The 13,825-nt window shown below is 47.5% G+C and overlaps 1 protein-coding gene across 1 annotated transcript; it reads right to left on the bottom strand.

The window, feature by feature from the left end:
* Positions 1-1,307: 1,307 nt before the first annotated feature.
* Positions 1,308-13,014, bottom strand: rbp3 (retinol binding protein 3). The gene is made up of 4 exons (XM_055661836.1): positions 9,872-13,014; positions 9,120-9,310; positions 4,043-4,185; positions 1,308-3,637 (listed from the first exon to the last, which is right to left on the bottom strand). The coding sequence occupies exons 1-4, from the start codon at positions 12,869-12,871 to the stop codon at positions 3,312-3,314; spliced, it is 3,660 nt and encodes a 1,219-aa protein (XP_055517811.1). The 5' UTR covers positions 12,872-13,014; the 3' UTR covers positions 1,308-3,311.
* Between the last annotated feature and the right edge of the window lie 811 nt (positions 13,015-13,825).

The raw sequence follows: 13,825 nt of genomic DNA, 5'->3' as shown, positions 1-13,825 counted from the left end.
ATGCACTGTTCTTTATCGCCGAGTAAAACTAAATGTTTGGGTTTGCTGGTACAGGTCGGTATCTATTTGGTTGACTTATGATACGGAGTCAGCGGAAAGACAATGCATGATTATAATCGAACCATCCACAGTGTACAGATACACGATAAGGTGAATAACGTGAGTAACGTTTAGTGCAAGATAAAGTCCGACCAAAGGTAGTCCAAGGGTCTCCAATGAGGTGGAGAGTAGCACAGTTCTGCTCTCTAGTTGTTGGTTGGATAGTTCAGTCGCCTGATAACAGCTGGGAAGAAAGTGTCCCTGAATCTGGAGGAGTGTTTTTTCATACTCCTATACCCGATGGGAGAAGGGAGAAGAAAGGAGGAGTGTCCAGGGTGCGAATGTACGATGAAAGCATCCGTGGTGGGACAGGCGGATGAGAGCAGTCCATACATTCATCCAATACTAGACTATATCAGTCAAACATACCAAACGGCGAGCGGAGCAGAGGCCCATTTATATGGTTGGTATTGGAGTGGAGTTGGAAGACGTTTTGTCGTCGCCGCCTAAAGGTTTTTTTTACGGTATTAGCCCTGCAAACAAGTTCAATTATTAAGATAAGCAATGAAAGTCAGAGTCGACTCCTTCATTGGTTCCTTATATACTTTTTCTGGATTCGATATTAGGATACCCATACTGAATGAAGATTGTTTTATTTGCCTTTATACCCCCTGAATGTTCAAAGGGTTGAACGAATTGGGGCATTGAAGTTTCAGAATGCGATTTATTGTCCCCGGCATTCCAGGTTTTAGGTGATCCTGTTGTGATCTGCCTTTAGTTTGTCACAGGTCTCACGGTTATATATTATTTTGTGTGGTAATTTGTGGCGCGATTTTAATTTAAGTGACAATTACTGAGAGGTCTATCCAGAAACAATAGTCTCCCTCTCCCCCGAAACATCACCCATTCCTTCTATTCAGGGATGCTGAGCTACTCCAGCATTGTATGTCTATCTTCGGTGTAAACCAGCATCTGTAGTTCCTTCCGACACAGCAGAATTACAGCTTTGTTTTCATGATATCAAATGCGATGGAGCAGGAATCATAGGGCGAAACACATGAGCAACGTCTATCAATCACATCCGATCATACGAATTGTGGCAGGAGAGGTCCACTCGGCCCTTTTGGCCTGTTCCAGCATTTAATAAACGCCAATTGGATGTTAAATTAGACTATCCATTCTCTTCAAAATCAAAAACAAGGAACCCTTTTGATATTACACTCACCGAGAACATCAATAACGTGTCTTACTGATCTTCTAAAAATAAAATCCCAATTTTACAATTTTGAAAAACAGTAAAACATTAAAGATTTTATTTTAGATTCTTCCTGGAAAAAATACCGCTTCACTTAAGCACAGTCACATGCAAGGATCTGAAAATAGCAATCTTTAGTTACAAATGACTTGTTCACTCTATGCCACAGTGAAGACTCGAGGCGTCAGTTTTCATTCCCGGGGGTCGAGACATTGTCAGTTTCAGTTGGTACCAGATGTAGTGTAATGTCAGGCTACCACTGGATTTAATCGTTCCCAAACCAAATGTAATTTCACCTGTTTTCCATGAAACAGTGCGATGCAACTTTCAGCAGACCGTAGGGAGTTCTCCAACACATCCCACAATGGGATACATTGTACCAACATTTTATCAATTGCTTTAATTTAAGGTTATTAGAGCGATTTTGTGTGAAGTGTGCACTGTCGTTTTCATTAGATATTGATCTAAAATGTGTTTTACATTGTTAAATACTAAGTTGCTAGATACATGGAAACACAAGAAACTGTAGATGCTGGGATCTCGATTTATAACTGTTTTTTTAACTGGTTTATAACTATATATTAATAATACAATCAACCGTGAATATTTGAAAATATCGATTTTGTATTGAGAGGAACAAAAGAAATTGTGATTACTGCATATGCGACATTCTTCGCAGAGCGATGCTTCCCGTAAACATTCTGCATATTCTTCTTAATTTAAAGCGTTTGCAGAGTGCCACTGGTGTAATTGCCACATTCTCTGAAGCATTGCTCTATAATCCAGACAATGGAAGTTGGAACAATCATACAAACTATAAGAAACAAATAGTGTGTAGTCTAAAACAAAGACACAAAGTGCTGGAGTAACTCTAGCACCCCTGGAGTATTCCTGGAACCAGCATCCCTGGAGAGCATAGATAGGTCTGAAGAAGGGTCGCGACCCGAAACGTCGCCGATTCATGTCCTCCCGTGATGTGGCCAGACCCACTGGTAACTCCGGCACTTGGTGTCATTTTTGTGCTGGAGTAATGCTGGAGCAACTAGTGGGTCTGGTAGCATCATCGGCTCTGACCTTCCTTCCATCGAGGGGATCTATCGCAGTCGCTGCCTCAAAAAGGCTGACAGCATCATCAAAGACCCACACCATCCTGGCCACACACTCATTTCCCTGCTGCCTTCAGGTAGAAGGTACAGGAGCCTGAAGACTGCAACGACTAGGTTCAGGAATAGCTACTTCCCCACAGTCATCGGGCTATTAAACTTGGCTCGGACAAAACTCTGAACATTAATAGCCCATTCATTATCTGTTATTTGCACTTTATCAGTTTATTTATTCATGTGTGTGTATATTTATATAATGGTATATGGACACACTGATCTGTTTTGTAGTCAATGCCTACTATATTTTGTTGTGCTGAAGCAAAGCAATAATTTCATTGCCCTATCAGGGACACATGACAATAAACTCTCTTGAATCTTGAATCTTGATCTCAGGAGGACATGACCAGGCGACGTTTTGGTTCGGGACTCTTCTTGAAGAAGGATACAGACGCATGTCCTCCATAGATGCTGCCCAACCCACTGAGTTACTCCAACGCTTTCTGTCCTCTTTGATAAAGCAGCATCTGCAGTTCGTTATGTCTAATGATTGACCTAAAAACAATTATCTCAAATAACAGAAAAATAATCATCTCAACCAAGTGCGCACAAGGCAAACAAAACGAGGGCAACCAATGGTGCCAAAATGTCCTAGAGAGATCCCCCTATCGAGACGCACACGTTAGATAGTCACTAGTGACTCATTCATTCACCGTGGACGACATCAGGTGCGAAACGACAGGACCATCACATCTAAAGTGTGATTCTAATCTCAACGCTGCCTTTTGACCTTCTGATCGCAACTAGTCAGAAAACTCAACGTTGTCTATTCACACTATGATCCCAATACTAGTAAATCTATTCAGAAAACGCACCCAGCAACGTAACTATAGACGTTGATTCTAAAGAGGAGTGAATTAGGAACGACCGTGCAAGGTACTCTTGAGTATCTCCTTGGCTGTCTCCAGCGCGGTGGCAGCTAGTACCTCGATGTGAGGCACGACGCCGGCTCCCTCTAAGGATCTCCCATCCGGACTGGACGACCTGAGGGTCGGCATGGTCAGGTAAAGGTCGGTGCCGTCTACATGGTAGGTTTGCGGAGGGTGACAAACGCCGCTCGTCACTTCGCCTACGACGTGTGCTCTTCCCAGCGTCTTCATAACGAAGACGAATTGCTCGGCTGCTCCCGAGGTGTCGTTGCTGGTGAGGAGAATCAGCTCCCGTTTAGATCCATAACTCTCCCCTTGACAAAAAAAAACAAACATAAAAAATAACAGCACTGTAGGGCTGCACGGTGGCGCAGCGATAGAGTTACAACGCCAGAGACACTGGTTCGACCCTGACTGCGGGTGCTGTCTATACGGAATTTGTACGTTCTCCCTGTGACCGCGTGGGTTTAGCCGAGAACCTCGGTTTCCTCCCACACTCCAAAGACGTACAGGTTTGTAGGTTCATTGGCTTGGTATTAATTGAAATATATATCCCTAGTGTAGGATAGTGTTCGTATGCCGGGATCGTTGGTCGGTCCGGACTCGGTGGGCCGAAGGGCCTGTTTCCGCGTTGTGTTTCTAAACTAAACTAAACTGTAATGGCGAGGAATGTGGTCGAGAGCGAACATTGAAACATTTGCTGCCTTTTATATACTCACCGGACATCCATGGAATGGTCCATATTTTGGAGGTTGTGTCCGCAGGTCTATTGTACACGGTATCCAGGAGCACGGGGTCCCCACCGTCAAAGAAATAGGAGCAGAGTGCTGGAATGGACGAGGCGGATCCTCCACCGTTGTACCTGGGGCACCCATAAGGTTGTGCATTATTTGCATGTGTAAGCAACAACGCATTGCTGCAGTATAGGGGAGGGGGGCAATAGGGGGTGGGGGTCTTGCGTTATATCCATGCAAAGTTCTCTTTAATTCACCCCATCATGAAGAATCAATTGTGCGGTGTGTTAAATGATTGACTACAAACCTGGCGCCCCTCTGTCCTCGGTCCCATGGTGGAGCATACCTTTTCTTCACACCGTTTCCCCCGACAACTCTTTGGTTCCTCTCATGACATCCCAAGCTCTCCCCAGGTACTTCTCCCTGTAACCGCAGGAGATGCAACACCTGCCCCTTGTACCTCATCTCTCACCTCCATCCAGGGACCCCAGCAGTCCTACCAAGTGAGACAGAGGTTCCTGTGTATCTCCTCTAACCCCATCTACTGCACCCGGTATTTACAATGTGGTCTCCTGTACAGCGGGACCAAGTGTAGACTCGACCACCGTTTTGCCGAACACTCGCACACTACGCCAAAGCTCTACCTGGTCTCCCGGTTGCGAGCCACTTTAACTCCCCTCCCCATTGACCTTTTAAGGGGATCTGAAGGCTATTATTTCATGCAGAGGGTACTGCTCATGTGGAACAAGGCCGGTACAATCAAGACATTTAAAGGACACTTAAACGGCTACATGGATCGGAAAAGCATGAAGCTAGACTGGCCAGAGATAGGTACAGTAAGTACACCTAGCCTAGTTCGACAACTTGGTCGGCATGGACGAGTAGGGCCGAAGGGACTGTTCCCGTGCGTGCAGGTCTATGACTCCACGATCAAATGGAAATAGTTTTAAAAATCCTATTTAATTTTCATATCTCAAGACAGCACAACTAACAAGTCACTGGTTTGCCTTTAACACGCAATCTCATAATTACGAAAGTTGCACAAAGGAGATGAACCGGGACTGGTGAAATCCGGTGTAATAGCACATTGAAGCAAACTGGGTTCTTCATGTCATTTATACAGACAGACCGAAACATTATCCACGCTCATGCTAAGTTCTCTTGCTAAAATTTGATAACACTATCTTGTTCATCAAACGTCTGGATTTATCTTTACAATAGAAAAAAAATATCACTTCGGGATTCAGGACTGAATTCAAGGAAATATTTCCCTATCCCCAACCATCCTTCTAACTCCTAAACATTAACAGGAAATTATCAGCTTTCAATAAGGTAATTTTGTCCGGTTTGGAAATCTGAAATATTTAAATCGGTGGGACAAAACCTAGAAAATCTACAATGAAGTGAGGTTTATTACAATCAGCTCTACATTTGATTGTCCAGGCGCCATATACTGAATGTGTCGGATGGGACTGCAAATACTGATAAACACAAAATGCTGGAATAACTCAGCGGGTCAGGCAGCATCTCCGGAGAAAGGGAGTAGGTGACGTTTCGAGTCGAGACCCTGAGTCTGAAGAAAGGTTTCGACCCGAAACGTCATCCACTCCTTTACTCCAGAGATGCTGCCCGACCCGCTGAGTTACTCTAGTATTGTGTGCCTATCCATACACTGAATGCCTTTTCAGTTCCCTCCAGCACCTGCCCGATCAAGGCGATGCACGCTGCTTACAAAATATGTAGCAAATACTGGGATGGCACATCAAAACGCACATCCATGTACAGCCCCCGACATAAACCTCCGACATTTTAGTCACCTCCAACGGAATCCCACCACTGGCCACATCTTCCCATCTCATCCCCTGTCTGCCAACCGCAGAGACCGCTCCCTCCGTAACTCCCTTGTCTATTCGCCCCTTCCCATCCAAACCACCCCTTCACCTGGCACTTTCCCTTGCAACGGCAGGAAATGCTACACTTGTCGCTTTACCTCCCCCCCTTGGCTCGATTCAAGGACCCAAGCAGTCGTTCTAGGTTCGGCAGACGTTCACTTGCACCACCTCCAACCTCATCTATTGCATCCACTGCTCTAGGTGTCAGCTGCTCTACATCGGTGAGACCAAGCGTAGGCTTGGCGATCGTTTCGCCCAACACCTCCACTCGGTTCGCAATAACCAACCTGATCACCCGGTGGCTCAGCACTTCAACTCCCCCTCCCATTCCGAATCCGAACTTTCTGTCCTGGGACTCCTCCATGGCCAGGATGAGGCCCACCGTAAATTGGAGGAGCAGCACCTCATATCTCGCTTGGGTAGTTTACTCCCCAGCGGAGTGAACATTGACTTCACTAATTTCAGGTAGTCCCTGTTTTCTCCTCCCCTTCCCAGCTCTCCCACAGTCCAGTGTCTCCGCCTCCACCTTTCTTCTCTCGCCCCCACCCTTACATCATCTGAAGAAGGGTCTCGACCCGAAACGTTGTCTATTTCCTTCGCTCCATAGATGCTGCTGCACCCGCTGAGTTTCTCCAGCATTTTTGTCTACCTTCGATTTTCCAGCATCTACAGTTCCTTCTTAAACAAACTTCATGTACAGCACAGTCGGTGAGAATCTCTTTACGTTTTAAACCATCCCCAGCTCACCATCGCCATCTATTGCCCACAAGCGGCATTGCTATTTCCCGCTCCTTATATTAGCCAACCTTAGGCAATCTGCACAGTGTTACCAAATTAATGTCAAAAGATATTCATTGTGCCTAATCGAGGAAAGATGGAAACCGACCCAACCCCAATTGGTTAATTACAGCCAGCCAACAGGAAAGCGTTCAACCAAGTTAGACACAAACACGCTGGAGTAACTTAACGGGACAGGCAGCATCTCTGGATAGAAGGAATGGGTGACTTTTCGAGTCGAGACCCTTCTAGGCCAAGTTAGCCGGTTTGGACGGACAAATGCTTCGCAATCCTACGTCAACCGGAGCCCTGGGACGATTCCCCTCGATCGGCCATTGCTATGTAGTTATTGTCCATTTTCCATATAATTATTGAAGCTGAATATCAGGGCGAATAATACGTTCTATTAATTGAGTGTCCCTACTTATGTCAGTCATTGCTGGGGTTCCCTGGTAGATGCCATATCGTTAGCTGTCGACCAACATAGCACACCTAATGTGAATACAGGGAACTGCAGATGTTGCTTTACAAAAAAAAAGACAAAAACGTGGTGAGTATTTCAATGTAGACAAAATGTTCCAGAATCTGCAGTTCCTTCTTAAACAGTAGGTAATTCAATGTGCTGTTGGGGTATTGGAATGAATCTTAGCTAGATGGTCGTTGTTTGCAGGGTTTCAGCATGCGAACCATGTTCATAGAGGAGCGTCGCGTGTAACTGAGTAATAGAAACATAGAAACACAGAAAACAGGTGGAGGAGTAGGCCCTTCGAGCCTGCACCGCCATTCAATATGATCATGGCTGATCATCCAACTCAGTATCCTGTACCTACCTTCTCTCCATACCCCCCCCCCCCCCCCCCATCCCTTTAGCCACAAGGGCCACATCTAACCCCCTCTTAAATATAGCCAATGAACTGGCCTCAACTACCTCCTGTGGCAGAGAATTCCACAGATTCACCACTCTCTTTGTGAAAAATGTTTTCCTCATCTCGGTCCTAAAAGACTCCCCCCTTATCCTTCAACTGTGACCCCTTGTTCTGGACTTCCCCAACATCGGGAACAATCTTCCTGCATCTAGCCTGTCCAACCCCTTAAGAATTTTGTATGTTTCTATAAGATCCCCCCTCAATCTTTTAAATTCTAGCGAGTACAAGCCGAGTTTATCCAGTCTTTCTTCATATGAAAGTCCTGCCATCCCAGGAATCAGTCTGGTGAACCTTCTCTGTACTCCCTCTAGGGCAAGAATGCCTTTCCTCAGATTAGGAGACCAAAACTGTACACAATACTCCAGGTGCGGTCTCACCAAGGCCCTGTACAAGTGCAGTAGAACCTCCTGCTCCTATACTCAAATCATTTTGCTATGTCCATGACTGAGCCATAAACTCATACTACGTAGAGAGATCTGCATGTTATCTCTTTGAGGGACGTACTTAACTAGTCCAGTGTTAACCCTACCAGGTTGAATTGGAACACACCTTGGATACACCAGACATTAACGAGATGCTCGAGGAAATCTAAAGCCGACATTTGATCGACACAAGAAACACATTGACACAGGGGCTGGAATCTTGAGCAAAACCGAAAGTGCTGGAGGAACTCGGCGGGTCTGGTCGCGTCTGTGGAGGCAATAGACAGACGATGCTCCGAGTCGAGACTTTTTCTTCAGTCTGGAGAAGATCGCCGTGCCCTCCACAGAGGCGGTGCAGCTGTAGCGTTGCTGCCTTTTGCAGCGCCAGAGACCCGGGTTTGACCCTGACCACTGAGTGTTGTCTGTACGGAGTTTGCACGCTCTCCCCTTGGCCGCGTGGGGTTTCCCCGGGTGCCCCGGTTTCCTACCACTTTCCAGAGACATACAGGTTTGTAGGTTAATTGGCCTCTGTAAAAAGTGTAACATTGTCCTTATAATCGCTGGTCGGCGCGGCCGAAGAGCCTGTTTATTTTACTTTCAACAAATTTGATTAGTTTGAAGTATTTTGGGCACCCAGCAATTGATTACACATGTCACACCCCTGTACAACGTTTTGTCTATTTGCCGTGCCCCTAATTTTGAATACCTGGCATCGCCAACGGATGAAGGTGATCTCAGCACTGATCCACACAGAGATCGTTGGTTGGTTACTCGGTCACTGTAAATTGCCTCCAGTTTCTCGGTGAGTGGTAGAATTTGTGAATGTGGGGAGAATAACATAGGAAGGATGTAGGATTGCTGTAATTGTGTATTTGATAGCTGGCGCGACCTCGGTGGGTTGAAGGGCCCGACTCCGTGTTGATGACACACGACACACGAATCAGGGCGAGATTTGCGCATTTTATAGTTTGGGAAACGGATTGAAAGTAATACTAATTAGCGTCACTATGAATGGATAATCAACATCGCACCGTACATTAATTACCTGAGATCCACAATCAGTGCAACGGTGTGTGCCAGTTTACTCCATATATGCTTCTCCATTAGATCTGACACTTGGGTGATCAAGTAAATGTCAGCGAACATGTCGAACCGGAGGTAGCCGATGGCATTGTCAAACACTTTCGTTTGGAAGGCAAATTTAATTAAGTCTTCTAACATATCCGGAGGTGGGATCTAGGAAAATCACATGGCAGGAGTTAATAGATTGCTTGTTCAATGTCCTGAAATTGAACTGTGTTTTATTTCGGATTAGAACGTTCATAGGTGATAGGAGCAGAAATGCGCCATTCGGCCCATCAAGTCTACTACGCCGTTCGATCACATCTAATCTATCTTTCCCTCTTAACCCAATTCTCCAGCCTTCTCCCCATCACCCCTGACACCCGTACTAATCAAGAATCTATCAATCTATGGCTTAAAAAAATGATCAATTGGCGTAGCCTCCACAGCCTATTGTGACAATGATTTCCACGGATTCACCACCATCTTACTGAAGAGAATCTTCCTCACCTCCATCCTAAAGGAACGTTATTTAATTCTGAGGGTATGGAGTCTGGTCCTAGACTCTTCCACTAGTGGAAACATCCTCTCCACATCCACTCTATCCATGCCTTTCACTATTCGGCAAATTTAAATGAGGTGTCCCTTTATCCTTCAATACTCAAAATGCGGCCTGACCAGCGCCTTATAGGGCAACTGCATCCGTTCCTGTAAACGTATTTTCTGTAAACTTACCGGCATGGGAACCACGCTGGGGATACGGTCCTTTAGATTTTCGGGGATATGCGCGACCTTGAGATGTTTATCACCAGAGAGTTTCTGCAGGTCCTCTGATAATTTCTGGGCCAGCTCCATCTCAGAATTAATGGCATTGTACCTCCCGTCTTGAACCAAGTCGGCGACCTGCCCAGCTACCTTGGCGCCGGTTTCAGCAAACGCGTAATTGTCATCCACCAACTTTGCGGCTGTTCGTACAATCCCAGGCACATTGGCCCGAAGCTCGATGATGCCAAGCGCCACGCCCATGGCTTCATTAGCCTGGACCATAACATGCGGCTCAGAGCCACAGACGCTCCAAACCTTCCCGGTGACGGCGCTCAGGGCGACTAGATTCGGGATGGATACATAGAGGTTGCTGTTTTCTATTCTGTATATGGCGACCGACAATGCACCTCCAATGGTTGGCTCCCCGATCACCGTTGCCCTGTTCATATCTTTCATCGCCCGGGCGAACGCCTCTGCCGCTGAGCCCGTGATGTGACTGGTGAGGATGTAGACATCTTTATCGGGGCCATACCTTCGTCCACGAACTTTTGGCAGCGTCCATATTTCTAAAGTGGACGAAGAGGAGCGGTTGAACACAGAATAAAGATGACGGGCCGGTTCGGCGTCGAAGAAATAAGAGCATAAAACAGGAATGACGGTTGAATATCCACCGACATTGTATCTCATATCAAGGACCAAGACGTCCGTATCGACCAATTTGTTCCACACCCGGTCTAGTAACTGTGGAACAATAACATTGATGGTTTTTGCGTCGGTCATCATGTCGAAACGGAGGTACCCAATGTTATTTGGTAATACTTCCATTTTGAAAAGGGCTTGGATGATATGGTCGAGTTCCTCCGGGGTTGGTACTCTGCCCACCTGTTCCTCCGGGACTTTAGGCGCGCTCTCGCTGTAGAAAACGTGAAAGCGGTGGTCGCCAGAGGCCTCCTTCAGATCCGAGGTGAGCTGAGCAGTCAGCGACTCGTAGTCTACAACAGAGCGGTATAAACCACCCAGCCACTTTGAACGGAGCAGGGAGCTGACCTTGGTGGCCGCCTCTGGGATGGCATAGTGGGCATTCAGGAGAGCCCCAGTGTGTTCCACCAGCCGAGATACTTCAGCGTGGAACTCCATAACATCCCTCGCCTTATCCAGCGCCTCTTCAGCCAACACAATGGAGTCGGGCACCACTCCGCCACCCAGCCAACTCTCCCCGGTGTTATCCATGAAGTTGATGAAGGGAATAGTAACCGACAAGTTGGTGTTTTCGATGTGGAAAGACCGCCAGTGGTGAAGGATGCCGGATGTGATCTCCCCGATCACGGTGGCTCTATACAGCGACTGCATCAGGTAGGCCAGTTCCTCGGCCGCCGTGGCGGTGCGGTGACTGGTGAGCACATACACGCCCTTCCTCGATCCATAGGAGCTCCCATCCAAACCAGCAAGAGTGACGAATTCTCTGGTGGAGTTGGTCAGCCGGTTATAGACGGTGTACAAGCGAACGGGTGGGCTTGGGTCTTGGAAGTAGGACAGCAACACCGGCACAGCGGCCGACGAGCCACCCACATTGTACCTGAGATCTAGAATTAAATTGGCAGTGTCATGAATTGCCCCCCAAACCCTCTCAACTATGTAGGGTCTCAGTTTCATCAGCGCCGACTCGGTGGGGAACATATCGAATCTCAAGTAGCCAGTGTTGCCCGGTAAAATGTCCACTTGAAACACGGCGGATACGACCTGCTGGAGGTAACTGACATCGTCTGGGAGTTCCTCAGGTGGAGTCTGGTCTGTGGTGACTGGGGGTCCCGAACTGACACTGACCACCAGGCGGGGGTCTGCAGAGATGGCCTGTAACTCATAGTTAAGTTTTTCCGCCAGGTTTTGCTCTGAATTCACGGCGGAGCCAGCGACCTGGGCAAGCCGGCTGGCCAGGGAAGGCACATGGTCCACGAAGACATAGTACGCGTACAACAGCTCAGTCACCTTCCGGATGACACGGGGCATCTCCTTCCTCACGGCCAGTATGGAGGTCGCTTTCTCGAGGGCGAGCTCAGCATCCACAGCAACACAGGGGAACACACCGTTCACCTCCCAACTCTGGCCGGTGATCGGGCTAATCGACCTGGAGACGGGCACGGTGATGAAGAAGTCAGACGGACCAATGCGGAACTTTTGGACCTCGAGGGAGCCTCCGGCTGTCTGCTCCCCGACCAGGAGTCCGCGGTCCAAGTGTTTCAGGATGTAGGCCACGTCCTCCGCCGCGCCATGGGTGTTCCTGCTAACTAGCACCAGGACGTCCTTGTTCTTGCCGTAGCGTTCACCCAGCAGAGAGGGCAGGGTCCAGATCTCCTTTGTGGCGTTGGACGGGCGATCGTAGATGGACTCGACGTGAATCGCAGGGATTGCCTCGCAGAAGTAAGATACGATGAAAGGTATACCGGAGACTTTCCCACTGGCACTGTAGCGGAGGTCCAGGATCATGGCGTTGGTGGCGACCATGTATTTCCAAACCGTGTCTACTAGAATCGGGCCAACCACTTTGACGATGTCCTCTTCAATGATGTGGTCAAGTCTCAAGTAACCAACGTTATTGTCCAAAATTTTAAATTGGATAGAATCTCGGACCAAGGCAATGAGCATCTCGCGGCTCGGGAGGGGCAGGTCGATTGGTTCAGGGGCAGAGGTGCCGGGTTCATACGAGACCACTAGCCGGGGGTCGTTCAGAGCTCCCTGTACACCCGAGGTCAGCATTGCCGCCAGGGTTTGTGGGTCGGTCACTCGCAGAATGTCGCCGCTCTGGTTGACCAGCCCGCTGGCCTCTTTCATCCCAACCAAGTTTTCTGGGAAACAGTACTTGTCCAACAGGATATTAGCCATGTCCAACATCAGCGAGGACTGAAACATCTCCCCGACGGACACATGTTGGAGCAACAGAAAGGCCAGGCCGATGAATGCAGTTGCAGCCATTCTTCACACACCTCCACTCCCCACGGCGGGGCCGACCCTGACACAGAGATGCTCCGGATGAGACAGATTTAAGCTTTCATTTATGTTGAGCGGGTAATCTCATTAGTTTGAGCGCAGTAACCCAGACCATTGTCTATAAATAATACAAATTAGCGCTCTGCGTAAATACATCTGGCGGGTTAAATTCTATACGAATCTCAGACCGGCGCAGGATCCAGGGTCGAAATTCAGCCAGAGTATATACAATACATTTATGGATATATATATGATGTATGTTTTTATTTATGATTATGTATATATTACACACATACACACTCTATGTCTGCCTATGTGTGTACATATGGGTATATGGTATATATATTAGACACAAAATGTGTGTAACATCAGCGGGACAGGCAGCATCTCTGGAGAGAAGGAATATACGTTTCGGGTCGACACTCATCTTCAAAATGTGGGGGGGGGGGGGGGGGGGGGGGGGGGGGGGGGGGGGGGGGGGGGAGGGGGGGGGGGGGGGGGCGGGACAAGAATGTAGTCGGAGATAGTAAGACGGGCGGGAAAAGAGAAGGGGGTGACGAGAGGGAAAGCAAGGGATATTTAACATATATATATATATATACACAACTCGTACGTGTAATACCCAAGCGATATATATTCCCCCCCCCCCCCCCCCCACCCGTGGTGCACATATATATTAGACACAAAATGCTGGAGTAACTCAGCGGGACAAGGCAGCATCTCTGGAGAGAAGGGTGACGTTTCGGGTATATATATATATATATATATATACACAAACTCGTACGTACATACATATATACACACACGTGGTGCACACACAAATACACTCGTATACACACACACACACACACACACATATATATAATATATACATATATATGATTTCTGTCGGAACTTAGACTATGGACCTGTTATTTCAAATATACATATACGTATATC

Source organism: Leucoraja erinacea, chromosome 34 (assembly GCF_028641065.1).
Source record: "Leucoraja erinacea ecotype New England chromosome 34, Leri_hhj_1, whole genome shotgun sequence".
In the NCBI taxonomy this organism is placed as follows: domain Eukaryota; kingdom Metazoa; phylum Chordata; class Chondrichthyes; order Rajiformes; family Rajidae; genus Leucoraja; species Leucoraja erinaceus.
The sequence above is the reverse complement of the archived record's forward strand: the minus strand, read 5'-3'. Positions and strand labels throughout refer to the sequence as shown.